Source organism: Trifolium pratense, linkage group LG5 (assembly GCF_020283565.1).
Source record: "Trifolium pratense cultivar HEN17-A07 linkage group LG5, ARS_RC_1.1, whole genome shotgun sequence".
NCBI lineage: Eukaryota > Viridiplantae > Streptophyta > Magnoliopsida > Fabales > Fabaceae > Trifolium > Trifolium pratense.
The window spans coordinates 48,741,730-48,767,122 of record NC_060063.1 but is presented as its reverse complement, the minus strand read 5'-3'; the positions used below and the strand labels follow the sequence as shown (position 1 = coordinate 48,767,122).

The 25,393-nt window shown below is 39.0% G+C and overlaps 2 protein-coding genes across 3 annotated transcripts; both read right to left on the bottom strand.

Annotated features, from left to right (window-relative positions):
• Positions 1-2,496: 2,496 nt before the first annotated feature.
• On the bottom strand, positions 2,497-8,211 carry LOC123887066 (NADH dehydrogenase [ubiquinone] 1 beta subcomplex subunit 8, mitochondrial). Its single transcript, XM_045936339.1, has 4 exons — positions 7,994-8,211; positions 7,802-7,888; positions 7,626-7,721; positions 2,497-2,782 (listed from the first exon to the last, which is right to left on the bottom strand). The coding sequence occupies exons 1-4, from the start codon at positions 8,129-8,131 to the stop codon at positions 2,726-2,728; spliced, it is 378 nt and encodes a 125-aa protein (XP_045792295.1). The 5' UTR covers positions 8,132-8,211; the 3' UTR covers positions 2,497-2,725.
• Positions 8,212-14,179: 5,968 nt separating this feature from the next.
• LOC123884611 (L-lactate dehydrogenase A-like) lies at positions 14,180-17,331 on the bottom strand. 2 transcript variants are annotated; one of them, XR_006800881.1, is made up of 3 exons: positions 16,465-17,331; positions 14,754-15,278; positions 14,180-14,230 (listed from the first exon to the last, which is right to left on the bottom strand). XR_006800881.1 is itself a non-coding variant. In XM_045933747.1 (2 exons), exons 1-2 carry the CDS (start codon positions 17,071-17,073, stop codon positions 14,835-14,837), a joined length of 1,053 nt encoding a protein of 350 aa, XP_045789703.1. In that variant the 5' UTR covers positions 17,074-17,331; the 3' UTR covers positions 14,564-14,834. The 2 variants fall into 2 exon arrangements, 1 of the variants encoding a protein (XP_045789703.1); XM_045933747.1 differs by lacking the exon at positions 14,180-14,230 and having other exon boundaries at positions 14,564-15,278.
• Positions 17,332-25,393: the final 8,062 nt, after the last annotated feature.

Below are 25,393 nucleotides of genomic sequence, written 5' to 3'. Positions count from 1 at the left end.
TGAAACATTACTGCTAAATCAACAAAAACCAAAAAACAAACTTAACCATAATTTAAACCATAAACCATAATCTTCATTACATAAATCAACTAAACCATAATCCATCAAATTCATTACATAAGTCAACAAATCCATTATCCATCAAAAGAACTAACTAAATCACAATCCATAGTTAACTAAAGAACAATATTAATCATAAACCATAATTTCATTACTAGAAAACTAGCATGCATCATTACAAAAAACCAAATATTATAAGCAACAATCAAACAAAAGCACTAAGTAGAAGGTCCTTCATTGCGTGATCCTCGACTTAATCCTGGAGTTGACATGAAAAACGTACCTTAAAACAACAACGACAACCGGAATTGGAGCGTATAGGTGGCGCTAGGGTTTTCAGATTGAGATGATTTGAGAGAGTTGATCGAGAAGAGAGATATAAGCGTAAAAGTAGCTTTTGGATTTTAGGGTTTTAAAGAACAGTTAAAGGAAAATATAACGGATGACTAAATTGATGGATGAAAAATAGTTTAGGGACTAAATTGAAGGATGTGAATATAGTTTAGGGACCTTTTAGTTGGTTTTAATAGTTTAGGGACTAAGTTGGTGAGAGAGTGATAGTTTAGGGACTAAATTGACTGATTACTCTTTATAGTAATATTATTGAAGCACTACTTCGAAATTCAAATAATGGTTTTGATTTATTATCTCTAAATTTCCACAAAGACTGCAAACTATAGTATATACACGTGAACATAAAAGACAAAAATATATATATATATATATCCATATTGATATTGTCAATTGGTAAAGTCTCACTCTTTGGCGTATTATGAGCAATAAGAATGAAACCATAAGAGCTAATTAAAAGTAAACCATTATTAGAGTAGAGAATTGAATCCTCTGCTGCTTCATCTATTCGGACATTCCTCCTGCTCTAACTTTAACGGCCGATAAATAAATTAATTAAAAGAAATAGTTTTAAAGAAAGATAAAAAAATAAATATAAATGGATGACTGACATGATGGCAGCACAAACAACAGAAGATAATGGACCGGAGAGTATCCATATCCTTAGAGTAGTAGGCGCAGAAATTCTCTAACATATATATGATATATCCATGCATGATATGCATGCAATTTGGATGGAGTATAGTTGTGGCCAAAACCACATGTTTAGGATATCCTACCATTGTTGTCTAATGAAACATCGTTTTCAGTCATATATCTGAACAGAAAGGTCATATAGGACACTAGGTGGCCACCACAAATTAACGCGTTTCAGTGATATCAATTTATGATATCAAAGTTGACTTAAATTAAAATATGGAGAGGTATTATTGAGATGCAACGAGGTTAATATAAAAAAGTTTTACACTGTTTTGAGTCCCTTCAACCGTAGTGGAGACTGTTTGATATAAGAGAAAATGAGACATGCATTAACTCTTGACAAATTTAAGGTGATTTATCAAACCACTAGTAAAAATGAACACATAAGTAGATTTATAAGTGATATTTAAAAACTAATTTTTACTTCACTTACAAATTTATTTATATGGCTAATTTTCATTTGTAGGTAAAGTACTCAACTTTTTAAGGATAATCTATAAAAAAAAAAAAAAAAAAAAAAACCATATACATACATTATGTATCTATTTGCGAGATATTATCCGTGAAGAACCCAGTTGAGTAATAAGACAATACTTTAAGATCACAACAAGAGAAAACATGGTATCACCATATAAAATCTTAAAGTATTAAGTAGGTATAACGATTATAACAGATCGATAATTTACAAAAAAATTACACGGAATAGTCCATAGATCTTTGGGTTTCGATTACCAAGGAATTGAGACTTTACAAATAAAACCTGGGGATTGGCATTCGATTGCTGTTATTTTATATGTATATGGTTACAATTAAATTTCCAAGGGCAAAAATAAAATTTCAGTGGATAAGAATATGATGGGTAGAAAGAGAAAGCTTCTTTTATGAACATAGCAGAAAGCCAAATCAAATTGAAAAGCCCAGCTGCATAGGACCAAATTAAAATCGAGTTTCTTAATTTATAAAAATGAAATTATTTGTACCCAAATAAAAAGGGAGTTACTGTAAAAAATACTCCATAAATGGAAAAATCAAACAATATATAATACATTAACCAGTTTCAAATTAAAATCGTTGTTCAAAAATTCAGTTGCTATATAAAAATTAATATTTGTTTTTTCACAAGTACTTGATGGAAAAGTTATCCAAAATGAGGGTTGTACTTTTGTGAGGTTTCACTAAGGATGGTTTGGGCTTTACATGCAACAAACCATGAAAGAGGTAGGGGTAAGGAACTATGACTTTACTTTTCACACCGCCCTTATTATTAAAAAAAATCTCATGTTTCCAAAAGTACAGCAAAATATGGTGGTTGTTGGGGTAGGAAAAGCAACCTCCAAAGAACAAAGCTTACGAAGGTTCGGTTTTTCTAATCTTGTAAGATTATCCTCAGTTCCATAAAGTGTAGATAAATTTTGCAGAATAATGGCCAACTCAATATAGCCAACAGAAGCATGAGAGTGGTCAAAAGAACTAAACCGGATTCGGCTCTTCAATCCCTATACTTGGTTCAGTAAGCCTTTCACAATCCATTATTTTGAACCAAACAAGAGTACAAATGAACAGAAAAGAACAATATATAAAACAAGTTCACATCCCATTATTGCCTTTGATCTACCTATGGTTCACCACCAAGCTCCACTCGCAGATTGTCATATGGATATACTTTGGGTGCCTGACAAAAAATAATATAAAAATCTATCAGCATAAAGTACTAAATATCTAGAGAAAGTAGCATTGCATGCCAAGAAATTATCAAACAAAATATGCATAGCCTTGACTCTAAGCATGATTATAATTGGGATACATGGAGGTTATACAGACCATGAAACTCAATGGTCTAGCAGGCTAACTTTCATTTAAATTCAACCAAAAACATGTGGAAAAGTAATTAACATAGCCTCGGGTTAAAAATTAAGAATAGTTAAAGTGACTTCAAAGATGCAGCTAGTGCAGGAATGCTGACGAACTTTCGGAGGGCGCTTGTTCTTCCCAAATGCCTTTCAGCATTTTGAAATATTGGTTCAAAATAAGCGAACCATGGTATAGGCTCCGTCAATTTATCCTTCAATTGAAAAAATGGGCAATTCTTTTGCTGAAATATTTCACGCAGGTCACTCCAAATCTTTGCTGCAGAATTGGAGCAAACGAGCACTGGAAGTAATATTTTTAGAATCAAGGAGTCAGGAAACAACAAAATTGGTGTTCCTTGCCAAATTGAGAAAAGCTGAACAGCAGGTACATCAGGAAATTGAATATAGCCCGCCATCAGCAAAGCCAAATCTTTTTGGCTATCAGAGTCACCTTCAATGGAAGGCTCCATAAAACAGTTCAGACCAGACAATGGTTGAGAAACCAGAATTAAACTAGGATATCTGAAGGTAAATATTTGAGAACAGCAAGGTCAAGAAAATGAAGAACAGCAAGGTCAAGAAAATGAAGAACAGCAAATGCATTGAAAATGAAGAACCTCAATCAACAGATGTGACAAAGCAAGGTCAAGAACTTGCTGAGAGATAAATTGCTGATACCATACTATCAGGAGAACGAAGAAGGAATCGGCCTTGTTACTATAAATTAGTAATACTTGATTACAGTGGAGGAAACAGTAGAAGAAACGAAACTGAACTAACTGTTTTAACCAAACAACTGTAGATGAAATACACCTCTATCACTCCTCTTTCCATCAATCTCCAATTCAAACTCAAATCACAAGTTCAGCTCTATATCTGGTAATCATAGACCTTAAATTTTATAGCAACAGCTCATCTTTAAAAGGATAGAGATTGGGATGCATTATTCAATAGCAATTCTATGCCAACGCACCATAAACAAAAACAAACATTATGCAATAGAGCCAACCCATGTCCATGTTAAATTTATTGATAAACTACATAAGGATCCAAGAATCAGACCTTTTAGATGATAATCATAAATGGGAAAAATAAGGGAGTTAATGAGACATCTAAACTTATACTGTATGTTAGTTGTAATTCTACTGAGCAAAACTTGGATTCTATCAGCAGTTATATTGCAGGCTTCCAACTTGCCACTAAATTGAACATAGTTGCCATGCACACTACCATATGGCAATTGTTGATACTATTTAAATGCAAGGATGAATAATGAAGAAAATTCCTATCACCCAAAATAGCCATGGATGTAGTGTAGCTGGGTCCGATCAGTTCAGGTTTGATAAATTATTTTGTGCAACCTGATAAAGTTGGTTTTAATCAGGTTGAGTCATCGAATGACCTCTACGAATATACTTATGTTTTTTAAACCAGGTGTAGTTCAAAATTAAAAGAAACATAGAAATTAAGAAATTGTGTCAGGTTTTGTGGATTTCAACTGCCCCAACTCAAAAATCAACGAAACTTACACCAGCTTAATTTTCTTCTCATCCATACCAAACCAGTTTTCGACAGCAGACCGAACCCAACCCGACCAGAGCACAATACACAAACATATCACAATTCATAATTTTGTGGCCATGTGGCTTACTCCCCAGAAAGCATATAAAATATTTATAAAAGCTTTCTTAATTTTAAACCATTCAGTCACAACTTCAATGTGACGTACGGCTCTACTTATTATGTTGTTACAGACAGTGGAAATACGTGACTCTGCATGTTTTGCAAAATCTTGAATGATCTCTATCCTGATTCAATACGTGTTTTGCTAGTATCTGAATATGGCAATAACCCAGCTCTGAAATGCAGAAGCCCACTAAAGTTAACCCTTCTTCTATACTACAGAGCGACTAAACCCACAACAAAACATCTGACATTGGCTGTTACATATTGCAATGAGCTCAACTAAAAGTTTGACATTTAGTGTGGGTTTGGTTATGCAGTGGCAATAATTGAGTTTGATAGAATTGATTTTGGTTAAAAGTGAGTTGAGTTAAATTGATTTATGTTTGGATACTTTTGTGTAAAAGTGATTTTCATGAACTCATTGTTTGGATAGTTTGATTAATAATTGCTTTTGGATGTGCAATTACCAAAATGGGTTTTGCTAGTATTTAAAAATATATATTTTATTTTTATTATAGATAATTATTAAAATTTAATACAAAAATAATAGATTGGTAGAAAAATATTCAATAAAATGTGATATTAATTATATCAAAAAATGGGCCTATTTATTGTAATAAAAATATGATATTTAAATTTAATAAACTCTTTTTTTTTACAGTAAATTTAATAGACTCTTTTTTTTTTTGTATTTGCATTTGTTTTAACTAAAAAAGGGCTCAATTTCTATTTGAATGGTAAAAAAATACAAATGGACACTTTAATAGTAATAAAAAAAAAAAAGAGGGCCCAATCTCTCTTCTATCTCTGACCTAGGGACACTTTATAATTTGTTTTTCTTTTTCAAAATAAAAAATTGATTTGTTATTGTTAGTGGGCTGGGTTGTGAAAGGCAAACCCAATTTCTCCTTCATCTCTAACCTAAAGGGAGTTTTACAAAGTTGGAAACTTAACACAGGAGGCCATAAACAACCGTAAAGAAGGCATATGGTCATGTTGAAAGGGCAAAACAGATAATTCGAATTGATTTGTGGGAGAATCGATTTCAGTTAGACGCAGAAGCCAGGAATAGTAGCTTCCAGTAGAATCACGTTTGCTTGGTTGAATTGATTTTTAAAATGAAACCCAAACATATTTGCAAACTTCTGAATCGCGTTTTCACCTTCCAAACTCGCGTTTAGCAGTGTCAAACGCAGAACCAAACAGGTACTTAGTTTTACAATTGCCAGATGATGTCCAGACTCTAGAGCTTCAACTTAGGTGCTGGGAGGAATGGATACTGCAATTCCCTGGCTTACAGGCCCTCGTGCTTCTGAGTACAATATTTCTTACCTCGGTTATAAGGGCCACGTTATTTGGAATATTGTAGTGACAAAAGATTAACATTCACTATCACAGCAAGTTACTTAATATTATAAAGTACAAAGTCAAGTGTCATTGTGACTTGTGAGGAATGAATATGACATAAGAGTGCACCCACATGGTCATGATAATACAGAGAATAAATAAATATGTGCATGCAATAAGTGATATAAATCTCTCGTTTTCATTTATTACAATCCCCAGCTTGAAACTTCTTATTCTTACTCCTGCTTATGATAGGTGAGATCTCACCTTCTATCTTAAGAATTAAGATATCATATTTTCTATGTTAAGAATTAAGATATCATGTTTTGCTATGTCTACTATTTTTCCTGCCAAATCATAGGTAGAACCTAAGAATATGACAACCTTGGGATGCATTTGATTTGTTAAATAATGAAGACAAAACAATAATACGTGTTCCATTTTTTATTTTAGAAATAGTCAGAAGACAGAACAAACAAAGGATGACACTCATGACAAAAAAAATTGAAATTTGTTACTCAATTTTTCAGGGGACAAGTTTTGGTTTCACACAACATATTATCTTAAAAAAATCCTTATCTTAATAGCTCACTTTCTTAAGTCTCCTTCACTACCCCAACTCCACTTCTTTCTATTCCTTCATCCTATTTACCTTTTCCTTCGCTCGAAACAACCAGCCATATGCATCAACCACCAAATCGTCAACAAATTAAAAAGTTGTGATGTAACTCAACTATTTTTATTTCCATTAGTGCACATCAAACAAGGTGCCCCATTCCACGAGATAACAGACTAGTCAGTAGCACACAAGGAAGCCATTATAGTGCTGGAGTGGAATGCCCCAACCCGCCCAAGGCCACACTATAAGGTGTTCAGGTTGCACCTTTAATGATGAATGTTGTAACATAAATTTGAACACAAGTAAAAAATACATATATTTCCCACAGAAACATATTATCCTTTGTGCTAAATGCAGCTGACCATTGTTTTGAACCAACCAATAACCAACTAATCACCAGCATTGTTTCCAGCCAAGCAGTTTTTTGCACCATGGTCCATGGGTCTCTGTTCATTCCCCCTGTTTCAGCACACCTATTACTTGCTGGATACTACCCAGTACTTGCCCATAAGTCTCAATTCACGCAGATCTCTGTTAAATTTTTTGTTTCGTTTCTATGCTCATCTTCGTTTAATCCTAGTTTCTGACCTGTATTTCCACACTCGTGAACACCCTCTTTTTCAAAACCATCATTTTCATTTATGATCATTTATATATGTCTAGAACAAATTCTATGTCTTGGATGTATCATATTCAGTAAAAAATTGACCTCGGTCACTTCACGCCATTATCAGATGATTACCAATTAACCATAGACAATGCACCAAAGAATCATAACAAAATATGCCAACAAATAACTCCAAATACATCTATCCCACAAGCAAGAAATGAGAACAATAATATCCAATTCAATCAAGCTTAAAACACATCAAAGTTCCAACATTCATCAATGACGATAACAATCAACATAACATATAGCATTTTATGAACAAATTTTACAGAAATGGAATAAGCAAACATCCTATAACCTCAATAGATAGAAAAATGGAACCAAAAAATTGAAAACGACTTACAAATGGTGTCTTGGAAGCTTTATCATTCCATACAGCCAATAATCCCAAACCAGCAAAACAGCTTAATCCTCCACATAGCCAAGCCAATGCTTCATACTAATAATTTCAAAGCAAAAATCATCAACTTCATACATTCAAACTACAATTACTATATCCTAAATTCCCTTAGGTTTTACCTTTCCAACAGTATCAGCAATGCGATCTATACAAGGTTCTGGATATGCGGTACCATTGTCCCAAGTTAGTTCTTCATTCATAGGAAGCTGAAATCAACAAAACCGAAATTCGAAAATTGAGATTAGTATTCATGATTCTACGAAAATTGAAATGAAAATCGAATTGAATAGGTTAGGTTAAAGGAAACGAACGGGTTTGTCTGGGACATAGTGTTTGCCGACGGGGAGACCCATGCCGGAGCGGAGGCGGAGAGAGGAAGCTACAGATCGGTGAACGACGCCGTTTCCGCCTAAGATTTGTGATGCGACGTTTGTTAATCTACCTGCCATGATTTCGTTATTTTGATTATTGCTTAGATTCTTCTTCTTCTTCTTCTTCCTTGTTCAATTTCTGTGATTATTATTTTGCTTAATTTTATGTTACTGCAACACACAGTCCAAACGACATCGTTTTGGGATTGTTTTTTCTATCGTTTTTAATCAAGCGGGTTGGATTGGAAATGGATCTTCATTTCTCTCCTAAATAATTTTAGGGCTTCTTACTATGCATACCCCTTAATTTCTTTCTACGTACCCTCTCATTTTTCAAAGTACATTCTCGATTTGGTCTCAAAGGAATGTGAATATTTCAATTTAGTTTTTGACTATATAAATTGTTTCTCAAAAAATTTCTTCTGTGAATGGCTATTATTAAACATTGTGCATGTTGATGATGTGTTTGTTAAATGTGGTATTGACAATTAAAATGGTATATGATTTTGTAAGACGCTTTTAGTTTGGTCTTTGAGATTATAAATATTTCAATTTAGTGTCCACCTTTGTAAAAAATTATCAAATCCATCAATTTGCAAATGTTTGTTACTAAATACAGTCGATGGTGATAATGTGTTTGGTAAATGTATTGTTGACAGACACAGACTTGATTATTCTTGTGTGAGAAAATAGATTTGGTGATGATTTAAATTGGTTTGATTTGTGTGATGGTCGCTATTTCATAGAACCATCACAATTTCACTTCACAACTTGGTTTGTTGTGTTCGACTCACTAATACTTTGTACCCAAATATTATAGTTCGTGATCTGAATACAATCTTGAAGGGCCGTGAAGTAACACATGTTTTTTTACTAGGTCAAACGATTCTAGACCTCGGATATGTCATTAACAATCTAGTGGAGTAGTACCTGAACTAGACGATATCCTACATGATATGAGGAGCAGTTAAGGTTACAAGTTACAACCCTTGAAATAAACCAATCCTAAAAGTTAGAATCTAAGCCATTCATCATCCTTGAACACCACGAGTCTTGGTCACCATACATTGTTCGCAAAGTCTAACCTCATTCTACTTCAAGAAGACACGACATTGTAGAGAATGAGATAACATGTCAACAAAGAGAAGGAAAGTCGATCAAGAATTAAGGCATGTAAGTGTATATCTTGTAATCATAGGATTAGATATAATACTATGGTTAAGTATCCAATTAGGATAAGATAAGTACACCCAAGTCACTCTATATATATGAGGACTTTAACTCTTGTAAACTGTTGGAAAATAAAAGAAACAAAATAGAAAATTTGTTATGATTCAGTTACGCTTTTCTCTTCCTTTCATCTTCTTCAACATGGTATCAGATTAACACCCTGGTTCATCCATGGCTTCTCCAACCGCTTCAATGGCGTCGCAAGAACCTCACATCGACGCCGGTATTCTCAATCCACCTCCGCTGCAAACCCTTCGTGAAAACGAAACGGATCATCGCAAGAATGATCTCAATTTCACGCTCCGAATCACAGAAAAACTCGGCGAGAAAAACTTCATCTATGGCGGCAACAAGTCGAACCATACATCAACGCACACGATCTTGATGATTTCCTCGTTGATCCTCATATTCCGCCTCGATTTCTCACCGAAACGGATCGTATTACAGCAACACTCAACCCTAACTATCGTTCTTGGCGCAAGAAAGACCAGATGTTACTATCTTGGCTTCAATCAACACTCAGCAGTGAAATTCTCACTCGATTTCTCGGTTGTCATCACACATACGAGCTATGGGGTAAGATTCTTTCCTATTTTCATCAACAACTACGTGCAAAAGCTCGTCAATTACGTGTTGAATTGCGTTCTACAACCCTAGAAAACAAAACTGTTAAGGAGTATCTCTTGCGTATTCGTCTCTTAATTGACAATCTTGTTTCAATTGGGGATCCTCTCCCACTGAATCAACATTTGGATGTGATCTTAGAGGGTTTACCTACTGATTTCAATTCTGTCATCTCTGTCATTGAAAGCAAGTTTGATATCATTGACATGAATGAAGTTGAAGCTCTGCTTCTTGCTCATGAAGCACGCTTAGAAAAGGGCAAAAAGAGGACCCTTGAAGATGCTGCTTCGATCAATATTGCTCAAACTCAAACCACAGATGCACCTGTGCAAGACCAAAATACTGTTCAACCCTCAATCAATAACACTTTTAGTCAAGATCCTCACCACAACCCTAATTTTGGTAACTCTCGTGGCAGAGGAAACAGAAATTCTAAGGGTCGTGGTGGCCGAAATGGAGGAGGTAGAACCAGTAACAATAACAACAATAACAACACCTCCAATACTCAATGCCAAATATGTTTCAAACCAAATCACACTGCTCTTGATTGCTGGCACAGAAATGATCCTAATTATCAACCTCAAAATCCTGCAAATTCTCAAAACTTTCCTCAAGCACCACCACCAGGATACTTTCAAGAGGCTTATAGTCCTTATTCAGGGCAAAAATTTCCTCCCGGCTTTGGTAGAAACTATGGTTATGGCTTCCCTAACTTCCCCATGTGGCCAGGTGCTAGCTCTCATCCCAGACCTGCAGCACCTTTTGCTCCACCCACAGCCATGCTTGCTAATGTAATGCCCTACAATCCCTCAAATGCATGGTATCCAGACTCAGGAGCCTCATATCATGTAACTGCAGATCCAAAGAACATTCAACAGCACTCCCCATTCTCTGCTACAGACCAGCTTTTTATGGGTAATGGACACTGTCTAACTGTTTTATCTACTGGTTCTAGTGTATTTCCCTCCCCAAATCACACACAAACTCACCTAGCCTTACATAACCTATTACATGTACCTACCATCACCAAAAATCTAATTAGTGTTAGTCAATTTGCTAAAGACAATAATGTTTTCTTTGAGTTTCACGCTAATCATTGCCTTGTGAAATCACAGGACACTAAAGAGATCCTCCTTCAAGGCAATGTTGGTGCTGATGGTCTATACTCCTTCTCCAACATCTCTATAATTCCTGCTAAGTCTTCTACCGCTTCTACTTTACATAGGCCTATTGTTTGTAGTGTCACTTCAAATTCTAATGTTTCTAGTTCTAGTGTGTCTTTAAATTCTCAGCATATGTGGCATTTGAGGCTTGGTCACCCAAACAACCAAACTCTCAAATCAGCCTTAAAATTGTGTAATATTTCCTTTCAAAATAATGATAATGATGTTTCTTTGCTTTGTACTGCTTGTTGTATGGGCAAAGCCCACAGGTTACACTCTCCTCCATCTCAAACTGTGTACTCACATCCTTTAGAACTAGTCTTTAGTGATCTATGGGGTCCTGCACCCTCCACTTCCTCTTTAGGTTATCACTATTATATCACTTTCATAGATGCCTTTTCAAAATACACTTGGATTTATTTGCTCAAATCCAAATCTGAAGCCTTAACTGTTTTCAAACAATTCAAAACAATGGCTGAATTACAATTAGGCTGCTCTCTCAAGTCCTTACAAACTGATTGGGGGGGTGAATTTAGACCCTTTACAAAAATTTTATCTGAACTTGGTGTCTCTCATAGGCTAATTTGCCCTCATACACACCATCAAAATGGGGTGGTAGAGAGAAAACACCGGCATGTTGTCGATCTTGGCCTAACTCTCCTTAGTCAAGCTAATCTTCCTATCACTTACTGGGATCATGCCTTCTTAACTGCTGTTCATCTCATTAACAGATTACCAACTGCTGCTTTAAGCTTTAAAATTCCCTACACTGTTTTGTTTAACAAAATTCCAGATTATCATTCATTAAAAGTCTTTGGTTGTGCCTGTTTTCCTCTATTAAGACCCTACAATTCTCACAAACTTGACTTTCGTTCTCATGAGTGTATTTTTATGGGCTATTCCAACACTCACAAAGGTTATAAGTGTCTGTCTCCAAGTGGAAAAATTTTTATATCAAAAGATGTATTGTTCAATGAGTATAGATTTCCTTATCAATTCTTGTTCCCTTCACCAATGAAAAACACTACATTACCTAGTCCTGTACCTGATATACCCATTTCTACTCTTCCTATAGGAAATCACAATCACAGTCAGTTAGCTACTTTAAATAACACTGTTCAGTGTCAAGAATCATCAGCTACTGCCCTCAGCCAACCTCCATATGTATCTACTATACCTGAAAACTCACCTAATTCTAATAATTCCAACACAACACAGATCACCACTAATGCCTCTGACATACAGAAAAGTACCCCACCCAACAAATCTACTAACACACACACAATGCAAACAAGATCAAAATCTGGTATTGTTTTGCCCAAACAAAATCCCACCCTTCTTCTCACCCACACTGAACCAAAAACAGTTAAACAAGCATTATCCATTCCACAGTGGTATAATGCAATGAAGGATGAATTTGATGCCCTTCAAAGAAATCAAACTTGGACACTGGTTTCTCTTCCTCCTAACAGAAGTGCTATTGGCTGCAAATGGGTATTTAGAACAAAAGAAAACCCAGATGGCTCTATAAACAAATACAAAGCCAGACTTGTGGCAAAAGGTTTCCATCAAAAACCAGGATTTGACTTCAATGAAACCTTTTCCCCAGTTATTAAACCTGCCACCATTAGGCTTATATTATCTTTAGCCATCTCCTACAAATGGCCTCTGAAGCAGCTAGACATAAACAATGCCTTCCTGAATGGTTCATTAGATGAAGAGGTTTATATGGTTCAGCCTCAGGGTTTTGAAGAAAAAGATTCCAGCCTTGTATGCAAACTAAACAAGGCACTTTATGGCTTAAAACAAGCCCCCAGGCAGTGGTTTGACAAGCTCACCTCCACTCTCATTCAGTTTGGTTTTAAGGCAAGTAAATGTGATCCGTCTTTGTTCATTTACTCAAAGAACTGTCAAATTGTTTATCTACTTGTATATGTTGATGATATAATCATCACAGGCAGTTCTCCAGATCTGGTTCAACATCTAGTAAACAAACTAGACTCTGTTTTTAGTCTAAAACAACTGGGAGAACTTGAATATTTTCTAGGCATTGAAGTCAAAAATCTTTCAGATGGATCTCTACTGCTCACTCAAACAAAATATATCAAGGATCTGCTAATCAAAACTAATATGCTTGATTCTAACCCTATTGCCACTCCCATGATGTCTAGCTGCAAACTGTCAAAAATAGGATCTGACAACATGAATGATGCTACTCTATACAGATCTGTTGTAGGCTCTCTACAGTATGCTACTATATCTAGGCCTGAAATATCATTTGCTGTCAACAAAGTGTGCCAGTTCATGTCGGCTCCTTTGGAATCTCATTGGGTAGCAGTAAAACGAATTCTCAGATATCTCAAAGGTACTTCTCACCTTGGCCTCAGGCTCTTCCCTGCAAACATCAATCATCCCCTCTCTTTAAGAGCCTTCTGTGATGCTGATTGGGCCTCTGATCCTGATGATAGAAGATCAACATCTGGTGCTGCAATTTTCTTTGGCCCAAACTTAATATCATGGTGGTCAAGAAAGCAGCAAGTTGTAGCCAGATCCAGCACAGAAGCTGAGTACAGAAGTCTTGCTCAAATAACTGCAGATGTCTTATGGTTACAAACTCTCTTAAAAGAGCTCACAGTTCCCTTCACTACACCTACAGTCTACTGTGACAACCAATCAGCAGTCTTGTTGGCTCACAACCCTGTCCTCCACTCAAGGACAAAACATATGGAAATTGATCTCTTCTTTGTCAGGGAGAAAGTCATAGCTAAACAACTTACTGTGCTCCATATCCCAGGCACCACTCAGCTGGCTGACATCCTCACCAAGCCAATCTCAACAGACAAATTTCTTAGCATAAGGTCCAAGCTCAATGTGAGGGACTCTCAATGAGCTTGAGGGGGGTGTGTAAGTGTATATCTTGTAATCATAGGATTAGATATAATACTATGGTTAAGTATCCAATTAGGATAAGATAAGTACACCCAAGTCACTCTATATATATGAGGACTTTAACTCTTGTAAACTGTTGGAAAATAAAAGAAACAAAATAGAAAATTTGTTATGATTCAGTTACGCTTTTCTCTTCCTTTCATCTTCTTCAACAAGGCATGATTGCCCTCTTTATTTTTCAAATGTTGTGTCATTCCCTTTACGACCAAAAGAGCCAACAATACATTTAACAGACATGTCATCACTATATACAACATTTATTAATGAAAAATCAAATAATTAACGAACTCCTTACCACCTGTGTCACATCATATCACTAAATTGAGAGAGTCGGAAATCGAACTCGTAATGAAATAATTAATTGACCCAATTGTCAACTGATTTTAGTTAAGGGTTAAAAATAGTTGAGGTCTCGAGTTCAACCCCGGAAGAAGAAGAAAAAAATATTAATCTAACAAAACTAACGAACGTTTTAATTAAAAGATAAAAATAAAAAACAAACTATAATTCCTTTATTTACCTTAATGATTTTATAGAAGTCAAGTCCAACGAACAAAAACTGTTTCATTGTTGCATTAAACTACCATACATGGTGAACTAAGAAGAGGCACAAAGACTACAATTATACAGAAATTTTGAAATTTGTCTGGTTAAATTAAACACTACAAAGCACACACATATCACAAGATCTGAATGCAGCCACCATTTTGGATGCAAGCAAGTAATAAACAAAAAACACTTGCAGTGGAAGAAAGCCATGGAAAACGTAAATGACAAACAAAACCGTAGTTAGTGAGTCTATTAGAGGGACACATTTAAATCCCCAATTGAGTCTGAACCTCCATGATGGTTTTAGCAGAATCCCTTAACCTTTGTTCCTCCTCTTCATTCATGTGCACATTGGTTACACCAAGAACCCCTCCTCTTCCAAGCTGTGCTGGCAAGCTCAAAAACACTTCAACATCACCTATGCCATAAAAGCCCTTAGCAAGAACAGACACAGGGTGAATCTTCCTTTGGTCCCTAATAATTGACCGAGCCAAGCTAGCCACTGAGTACCCGATGGCCCATGAAGTGTAGCCTTTCAGACTGATGACTTCATAAGCACTGTTTATCACTGTCTTGTGTATATTCTCCAGTGTTTCTTTCTCATATGCAATCTGTTGATTCTCCAAAAAACTGAGTATAGGAACACCCCCAACGCTAATGCTAGACCACAATGCCACTGAACTATCCCCGTGCTCCCCTACTATGCATGCCTGCAGACCAATAACACTTTATTTCACACTTCAAACTTTCTCACTTTCTATTAGATCAGTATTAGTATAGTTAGTATACACAAAAGTCATAAAAAAATCATTACTACTAGTGTTCATTTCAAACAACCATTAAAACTAAGAGTGAAAAAACGTTTACATCATCCTCAAAATTGTAATTATGGGACAATTGGTCCCAAAATATACGAAATGAAAAATAATCCTTGAACTTAAACTCCTAAAGATCATCAATCAATTCAGTCATTCCATCATTTAATAGATTAGAAATATTGAGTTAACACATTATGTTTCAACTTAAACATGTATCTACAAAAAACAGTTCTACTAATTGCCAATTTACAACTCTCCCATATGGAATTTGAACTCCATGTCTTGAAATTATAAAGTGAAGCTCTCGCTACTAGGGTGACACTCAGGGACGACATATCATTATATCTACAAATTTGTTTATAAGTTCTATTGATCTCTATATTCGGCAATCTATGTTCTTTAATGTCATAACTCGTAGGTTTCTTCTATGATGCCAACTTGATAAATGGCCCATAATAATCGACCATTACTTAAATATCGTCCATAGTCTCCTCATTTTTACCAATGAAACGGTAACCTAATTGACGCCTACTCAATAAAAACAAGAAAAAACAGATGAGTTGAATTTTGAGCCAATCGTATTTGTTTTCCCTTTGTTTGTGTCAAACCGACACCAAACAGGTCGAAAATCTTTTACTCTAAAAGGCAACATATTTTGTATTACTGTTTCAAACAATTTTCAAATATCAGTCATTAATGGCTGGTGAATCACTCACTTTAGAGGATCTAGCTCAAACTAGTTAAGCTAACAAAAACTTACTTAAAATCATCTAATATCTAACATATCATCAATTCATCATGAAAGACACCACAAAACTTATTTCACGAAAATTGAAGGAAAAAACCAAATGTTAGTTGGTTTGGTGGTTTGGTGGTGATTGGCGCTGAACTTGGTAGGGAGAACCACGGTTTGATCCCCGCAACTGCATTTGGGAGGGGATTGGAACCACTTGATGCCAGATCTCGCCCCGAACTTACTAGGGCACCTTCCCTAGGAACCAAAGGGTGAAAACCAAAAAAAAAAAATTGAAGGAAAAAAAAACGGGAAAATAAAAAGAAAATGAGAATTGATAATGACCTGAACATCCTGAGCGTTGACCTGAAGGTGATCAGCAATAAGAAAACGAAACCGAGACGAGTCCAAATTAGTACCCGACCCGATAATCCGATTAGACGGAAACCCAGAAAGCTTCCAAGCAATATAGGTAAGAACATCAACAGGATTAGAAACAATAACAAGAACCGTTTCCGGCGAATACCGAGCCAAAGGGGGTATAATCGTCTTAAACAAATCAAGATTCCTCTGAAGAAGGTTAAGCCTAGACTCACCAGGATTCTGTCTAGCACCAGCAGTGACAATACAGAGATCAGATCCATCAGTGACAGAGTATTCAACAGATGAGTTGATCTTAACGCGAGGGAGAAAAGCAGCAGCGTGTTGAAGATCGAGCATCTCGCCGCGGAGTTTGTCGGGTTTGTTATCGACGATGACTAGCTCGTCGGTGAGGTCTTGAGTTAGGATGGTTTGAGCAATGGCCATTCCGACGTTTCCGGCGCCGATGACGGAGATTTTGTTGTGGCGTTTGGTGGGAGATGGTGGTGCTGCGTTTGAGATTGGTTTGAAGAATGCTTGAGTTAAGTCTAGGCCACCTGGGCCTAAGGTTGAAGCAGAATCGGTTTTGTGCATGATGGTGATGATTTGTTAGTGTTATGTTGTGAGTGTAGTTAAAGAGTGATACAGTGAGAGGAAGAAGAATAAGAAGAAATGTGTGAGAGTTGAGAGTAAGACACAGTGGATTGTTGAAGAAGAAAGAAAGAAAGATAGTGGTTTTGGAAAATGATAGGAAAGTGAAAGTGAAACGATGGGCTGTATATGTACTTTTTTGCCTTTTAAGCAGGAGGAGCAGCCTATGGACTTTCTTTCCTACTCTGGTTTTGGTTTTCGAATTTGGATATTTATGATTTAATTATTTTTTTTTTGTTAGACCAGAGTACCGGTACTTAGAAATATGGACCCGGATTCCGTGCAGTCGAATTTTGCGTGCAGTCGGTCATTTTGATCGGACGATTATGATTTAACAACTGTATTTTTTACCGTATTTATTTAAACCGTCTGATGGTGATCGGACGGCAATAAAGTGACTGCATCGAAAATTCGAATGCACCTGATCCAATTCCTACAAATATCCGTAAGAGTAGTTACTAAAGGTAGCTTCTAGGGTGAGGGATCAATTAAGTCTCTCACGGCCTCACCGGTGTACTTATATTTGATCGTTGGATTAAATTAGACCACATGTTCTCACTAGTCATTACCACACAGGGCAGGGTCATGTTATCCCTTCTCTCTTCAACCATGTTCTGTTCTTTCTCTCCCCTACCAAATCTCACTTTGTGTTTGCTTGCACAAGCACCATGATGGAACTCCGATTCGACCACCACTACACATAATTTAATTTTGAGTTCACGTTAAACCCTACAAGTTCCTTTCATTTTGCCTTCAAATCTAAATTTTATCTTTCATTTTGTCCCAATTGAAACACCCATAAATGCTTCAACATAAAAAGTTGACACCGACTTCGGTTTGCCTTCTAGAGCAGTTGAATTCCTCAGCAACGTTAATCCTTAATAATATTATTGAGTTAAGATAAATTGATAAATAGACTTTGTAAGGAATTCTTCAAAATTCATTTTTAATTTTGAAGAGAAAAAAAAATCCATAGAAGTTCAAACAAAAATCATCCATAGTTGACATCAAATTGAAACAGAAATTGAGAAAACCAAACAATACTGATTTATTTTTTTTAAGGTTGGATTGGATTTATATCAAAAGCTTGGATTTAGAGAAGAGATGGAGACATCCTTTGCTTAAATGCAGAAGTTAAAGGGGAGAGAAATAAAGTTAATGCAAAGAGGAGAGATTAGATCCAGTGTGATGGTGGCTAATGGGAATATTTAATCCAATGGTTAAAATGAGTGGTACACCGGTGAGGAATTTAATTGAGCCTTCACCTTAGAATAGTTACTAAATTTTTGAACAATCTACAATATCATTTCTAGGTATGGAAGTCTGGCACAAATTATCAAAGAGGTGAATCCGGAGTTTTCTGGGAAGAACCTCCAAAATTGTAACATCATATGAACTCTGATTAAGACTATAATCATTTAACCAATCTTCTTCGCATTTGTTTCCTTCACGTCAAGTATGTTTGAAAGTCACGTGGCATTGTAAATGATCTTAACTGTTGATCAGAACAGGTAGAAGGCCAGCTGGGAGTCCGTTGAGCAGGTGGTAGGCAGCAATCCGAGCAGATGATCCACGGAGGGGGGGTTGTACCTGCAGGTGCTCCGATGCCTAAGTCAGTAAGGGTAGAGAGCAAAAGAGATACTAGAGAGTAGTTAGAGAGAGAGAGTAATTGTGATAATGAATAGTGTTCTACCTTGCTCTCCCATGAGGGAGAGTATTTATAGCCCCCAGCTCTGGGCCAAAGGTCCTCTTAGTGGGCTGGATTAGCCAAGGCCCATTAAGAGGGACTGCCAAGATATTACCCTTAGATAGTGGGTAGAGTAGTAATTTTACCCTATCTTGGTTGAGAGGTTGTGTCATGCTGACATGGAGGTGATTGGGCAAGTCATGTGGACTTTGTGAGGGTCTAGGTGGACTAGCATTAGTCTAGTCCAGAACAGGAGCCCCCCAAGTCGTTGCTCCTAGGCATAGGAGTGATGACTTTAGATGTGTGCCCAAGTGCAAAAGGAAATTTCCTTGCAACCTCTCTTGAACAAATGTGGACGAGGAACTTGCTCGTCAAGGCCTTGCTCGTAGCAAGTATCTGCAATGTTTTGCTCGAATCGATTTTTCGAGGATGTTTAATATCTTGCTCGTAAGTATGGTTACGAGGAAGTATGTGTTGCTCGTATCTCCTCCGAGGAGATGTTGCACAAGATGGAATAGTTGCTCGTTGTTATAACAACGAGATGTATTGTTGCTCGCATCGATGACGAGGAGATGATTTTCAAGAAAGAATCTTTACTTGTTGGTATGTTGCTCGTTGCTATGACGAGGAAGTTAGCAACGAGGGGGTTTTATTGCTCGTTACTGTGACGAGGAGGTTAGTAACGAGGAGGTTTTATTGCTGGGAATGCGAAAGGGCGTATTTACTGCTTTGATTTTTACGAGGGAGTGTAAGGACCATTGGATCAAAGCGTCTCTTCACTTTCCTGGGTTGATCTATATAATAGAGGAGAGTGAATTTCATTTTTACTTTTCACTCTCTCTCTTCAATTGTGAATCTCTCTGAAGTTTCAACTTACTAGTCAAATCGTTCTTCAGATTTTCTTCATATTCAAGGTAATTCTTCTAAATTTCGTTATTTAGATCTATTTTTTGTTGTTCCTGCCCAGCTTTGGGCGTTTTTACATGAAGAATGTATGAATTTATGAACATTAGGATGAATGTGCCGGGCACCTTCTGAACTTGGTACCGGGGAGCTTTCCTCCCCTTTGAAACTCTAGGTTAGATAACTAGTGACGGGGAGCCTATCTCCCCGTTTCAAACTTTAGATAGTTTATTTATGCCGGAGAGCTTGTCTCCCCTTTTTTAACTTAGAACATTTTTTGATGAAAATTTATTGCTTAAATTTCATGCCGGGGAGCTTACCTCCCCGTCCTTAATTTAAGAATTCTCATGAAATTTGTTGTTTAAATTTCATGCCGGGGAGCTTACCTCCCCGTCTTTAACTTAGAAGTTTTGAGGAAATTTCGTTATACAGCCTTAGTGCCGGGGAGCCTACCTCCCCGTTTTTGCCTGGCTTACCCTCCTCGGTTTGATTTGATTGCCATTTGAAAAGGGCTTTGGTCTGGGACAGCGTCCTCGTCCTATCTTGCGCCCTTTCACTTGAATTGCGGTGAAAGGGTGGATTTGGTCATCGAATTCACTTTGTTTTTACTGCATTTCAGGTTTTAAAATGTCAGAATCCGAGAAGGTTGTGGAAGCGCAGGGTGCAGAGAAGTATATGTTGGTCGACTGTATAACCGATCCTGCACTGGATTGGGTTGCTCCAGAACCCCGGGGAATAGCTTCGGCGCTTACTCCCAAGGATCCTAGGTTATATACCACTGTCGAGCAGCGGAGGGCAAACGAGCCCCAACAGTGGTCGATTCGTCTACCCGGGGAGGATGAACGGGTGTGCTCGTCTTTTGACGGGCACGATTTTGCTATGTACGAGTTCGTTTTTAAGGAGATGGGGCTTAGACTGCCGTTCAGCCCTTTTGCGGCCAGTGTACTCAAAGCCTTGCAGGTGGCTCCGTCGCAGCTGCACCCTAACTCCTGGTCATTTATAATGGGGTTCGAGCGTCTCTGCGTGTACAAAGGTGTTCGTCCCAGCCTTCCCCTCTTCTTTAGGATCTTTAAAATTCAGCGCAAGCCGACGAAGGAAGTAGGACGAGCACCTCGTCAAAATTGGGTTTCGTTGAAGCATCACGAGGATGTTAAACTCTTTAAGATGTTTGTGGATTCCGTTAAGGATTTCAAGGAGAGGTACTATGTCGTCCGGCCAGAGTCTCCATCTGCCCGGGAGAGTTTAATGGAGCTGGAGGAAGATAGGGACGAGCAAGGTGTTGCTCGTAAGGATGCCAGCGGGCAAGTTATAGTTCGGGCAGTTCCTAAGTTCCCGTTAAGCTGGTCGTACACCCACTTCCAGAAGGAGCCTAAGGAATATACAACCGGGGACGCAGATTTGTCTCCCGAGGACATGGCTGCCTTCGAGAGTTTGAAGGCCTTTGTGGCCGGTTTTACTCCCGGGGTCTGGACGACTCGTAAGGGAGTTACAATAAGAGATGAACACGGGGAGCCTAAGGCCTCTCCTCGTTTTATTAATACTAGGACCCTCCTCAAGTGCAAAAATGCCGGGGAGGTTAAACTGTGCTTGGGTATGGCTTCCTTTCTCTTTAACTTGCTCGTCATTTATTTGCAGACGAAATGGAAACTATTGCCGAGCGCATGTTGAAGGCCAAGCAGGATGAGAAGGCGAGCGGGTCTGGCCGAGGAAAAAAGAAGATTGTTGTCAGAGCTTCCCAGGAAGTGAGGCCGGGGACCCCTTCCGTGCAGGTTATTGGGATCTCGGTTGGTGGTTCGGGCACCCCTACCTCAGCTCCCCGACCTCCTCCAGCGAAGAGGACAAGAGAAGAAGATCCCCCGGTTGAGGAGGCGGGCATGGGTGCATGCAACAAGTTTCCTGTTCCTCGGTGCTTTACCGTGGACAGATTTTTTGAGAAGTATCCTCCGGAGGTCTTTGAAGCTGAAAGGACTGCTATTCTCAACCAAGAGCCTGAGGTCCGTAAGCAGCAGCATGCTCGTGACATGGCTGCTGTGGTGCGAATGATCTCGAGCTCCCTAGTCCTCGGTGACGACCGGGAGTCTCTGCTCGAGCAGCTGAACGATGCTCATACTAGGCACGAGCGGGCTAAGAGTCGGATTAATCAGCTCAAGATTAATGTGGACGATCTTAAGGAGAAGCAGAAGCATTGGGCCGACCAGGTGGAGGAGCACCGTATAAGGGGAGAAGAGTTGGATGCTGCTCGGGCTGAAATTGAAAGGCTTAATGCTGCCATGGCGCCGGGCGAGAACGAACACAAGGCTGCCGAGGGGTTGACCACCCGAGCAGACTTGGTCAAGGTGATTGCTCAGCTGTCCCATGACTTTGTAGAGGGCACTGAGTACGCCTTTGAGAATGCCGTGCAGCAAATCAAGTGCCTTAATCCTGACGTGGAGTTGGTGACCCGGGGAATGCATGTGAACGGGCAGGTCAAGGATGGCCAGATTGTTATCCCGGCTGGCCTGGCCGACTCTGATGAAGAGGAGGAAGATGCTGAGGTGGTGTTCGAGGAGGGTCATGAAGACGAACAGGGTGAGGGGCACGAGCAGGAAGATAGATGCGAGGAGTAGATGTCCCCATCCTTTCTATTGTAATTTATTTTGTCTCTTTGAATTTCTGGGGCCTTTGAGCCATGATTTGTAACTTTGGAACAAGTGGGCTTTTGTCCCCGTTTGATTTTTATGACAATTCCGGGCAGGTGCCCGTTTTATTTATCTATGCTTGTTTATAACTGCTCATAACTGCTCGTCTATACCTGCTCGCATGTATGTTTACATTTTCTGCTCGCGTGTATGTTTCCTCATCTTTTAACTTAGAAAATTTTACGAAATTTTGTTGTTTAAATTTCATGCCGGGGAGCTTACCTCCCCGTCTAATTACTTGGAAAATTTTTGATGAAATTTTGTTGTTTAAAATTTCAACCGGGGAGGTCTGGTCCCTACTTTTAACTTAGCCAAATTTTATGCTAATTTCTTGCTCAAAATCTGAGCCGGGGAGCTTGTCCCCATTTTAAACTTAACGAAATTTGCTGTTAAAACTTTCGTGCCGGGGAGTTTACCTCCCCGTTATTGAGGTGCTCGTCTGGGCATGCTGGTATGCTTATTCGAGCAAGTTGGTGTGCTAAGTTTTGCCTGTTTATTTTTATGCCTGTTTTGTATGCTTAACATATTTTTGCATGTATGAATGCTGCGCTCGTTGTTATTTTGCCGGGGAGGTTTCCCCTGCTTGATACTGAGCATGTTTTATTGAGGGTAGTCTCCTCTGTTTTGACTTAAACAGTTTAGGGAACTGTATAAGCACTTAGAGTTGTTTCTAAGTTACGCGAATACGAGCACGCTAGTGTACCTTTCTTCGCAACCTGAACCTCCCATCGCGAGCTGGGTGCTAGGTCGTGGCACGGGGACGATGGGCTCGTTTCGAGAGTTATCCTCGTCTAGCAGGAGTTCCATTTCCCTTATGGTGAATTAGTTCCCCTGCTATGGTTTTAGATGAGCACGTGTGCCGTGGTGCCCTCCGTTGTTTAAGGTGCTCGATTCGTTGTGTTCTGAAGTGCGAGCAGCCTTTTTTGGTGTGGCAATAACTTAGCTGTAATATTGTTTCAATTTCTGGGCATTCCAAGGTCGAGGAAGTTTCTTTCCTCGAAGGTCCTCGAGATAGTATGCACCATTTTCTGTTTTGTCAATGACGCGGTATGGTCCTTCCCAATTGGGTGCAAGTTTGCCATCCTGGGAGTCTGCATTGCGTCTTAGGACGAGGCTGCCCACCTCGAATTCTCTTTTGATGACTTTGGTGTCATGACGGGCAGCTATTTTCTGCTTCAGAGTGGCCTCTTTTAAGGAAGCTCCCGTTCGAATTTCTTCGACGAGGTCAAGCTCCTCTCGAAGTGCTTCGTCATTTTGCTCCTCGTCTAGTGGTTGCTCAGTCCGACGAGATGGTTCCCCAATCTCTACGGGGATAACTGCCTCCGTTCCATATACCATTCGGAAGGGGGTCTCTCCAGTTGTGGAGTGTGGGGTTGTTCGATAGGCCTAGAGTACATTGTCAAGCTCTTCGACCCATTTCTTTTTGTTTTGGTCAAGTCTTCTTCGTAACCCTCTTAGGATTACTCTGTTGGCTGCTTCAGCTTGCCCGTTGGTTTGGGGGTGCTCAACCGATGTGAAGTGCTGCTTGGTGCCCAGGGCAACAAGGAATGCTTGAAAATCTTTGTCTGTAAACTGTGTTCCGTTGTCTGTGACTACCACCTGCGGTATTCCGAATCTAGCTAGCACATTTCTTTTGAAGAAGCGCAGGATTCTGAGCGACGTTATGTCGGAGAGGGGTTCGGCTTCCACCCACTTTGTGAAGTAGTCCACTGCTACTATTAAGTAACGATTTTGATAAAGTCCTTTGGTGAAAGGACCAAGTAAGTCCATGCCCCACCAGGCGAAGGGCCAGGGGGAAGACAAAGATTTTAGTTCTCGAGGGAGAGCTAAGTGCATATCCCCATGCCTTTGGCATTTGTCACATTTTTTTACGTGGTCTTTGGCGTCCTGTTGCATAGTAGGCCAATAGTACCCTGCTCGTAGAGCTTTCCTGGCCAGTGACCTTCCTCCCAGATGTTGGGCGTTAATGCCCTCATGGACTTCGCGCAGGATGTAATCTGCTGTGTCCTCGTCCACACATTTTAGGAGAGGAATGGAAAATCCTCTCCTGTATAACTTTCCATCAAGGATGACATAGGAGCAGGCTCTTCGTCTGACTATAGCTGCTTGTTTTTGGTCGTCAGGGAGAGTTCCGTGCTCGAGGAAGTTGTATACTGGAGTCATCCAGCAGTCTTTGTCGCCAATGACATTTATGTCCACAACCTTGCTTGGTTTTTCTATGCTTGGTCGAGGGAGTATCTCTTGGATGACAGATTTGTTTCCGCCCTTCCTTTTTGTACTTGCCAGCTTGGAGAGGATATCTGCCCTTTTGTTATGCTCGCGGGGAACATGTAATATTTCAACAGAGTTGAACTTGGTGATCTTTTCCTTTACTAGCACTAGGTATTCAGAGAGGTTATCATTCTTGGTCTGATACTCTCCTAGCACCTGTGAGGCGACCAGTTGCGAATCTGTGTAGATTTTTATCTCCTTGGCCTGCAGGTCCTCGGCCAAACGTAGTCCAGCGAGGAATGCTTCATATTCTGCTTGGTTGTTTGAAGTTGGGAAGGATAGTGCTAGGGACACCTCGATTAGTAAGCCATTCTCATTTTCAAGAATGATACCTGCACCTGCTCCTGTGGCGCTTGATGCTCCATCCACAAAGATTGTCCATTTATCTGCTCCGTCCACTGTAGGGGAGGAGCTCGTCATCTCTGCGACGAAGTCAGCTAGGACTTGGGCTTTTAGAGCTTTTCTGCTCTCGTAACGAATGTCGAATTCTGAAAGTTCGAGGGACCATTTGAACATCCTGCCCGCCATATCTGGTCGGCCAAGCAAAGACTTGATTGGTTGGTCTGTTCGGACCACAATTGTATGGGCCAAGAAATAATGTCTTAGTCTCCTCGCAGCATAAACTAGTGCAAGGGCTATTTTTTCAATTTGTTGGTACCTTAGTTCAGGACCCTGCAAGGCTTTACTCGTAAAGTATACTGGTTTCTGCCCTTCGTTTGTCTCA

Bases quoted from the DNA above. Each gene is read 5' to 3' on its own strand.
- LOC123887066 (XM_045936339.1), bottom strand. From the start codon at position 8,131: ATGGCAGGTAGATTAACAAACGTCGCATCACAAATCTTAGGCGGAAAC. The intron at 7,889-7,993 runs GTTCGTTTCCTT...TGTTGATTTCAG, and splicing joins ACTATGTCCCAGACAAACCC to CTTCCTATGAATGAAGAACT. The intron at 7,722-7,801 runs GTAAAACCTAAG...TGAAATTATTAG, and splicing joins TTGCTGATACTGTTGGAAAG to TATGAAGCATTGGCTTGGCT.
- LOC123884611 (XM_045933747.1), bottom strand. From the start codon at position 17,073: ATGCACAAAACCGATTCTGCTTCAACCTTAGGCCCAGGTGGCCTAGAC. The intron at 15,279-16,464 runs GTCATTATCAAT...ATTGGTCTGCAG, and splicing joins TCAACGCTCAGGATGTTCAG to GCATGCATAGTAGGGGAGCA.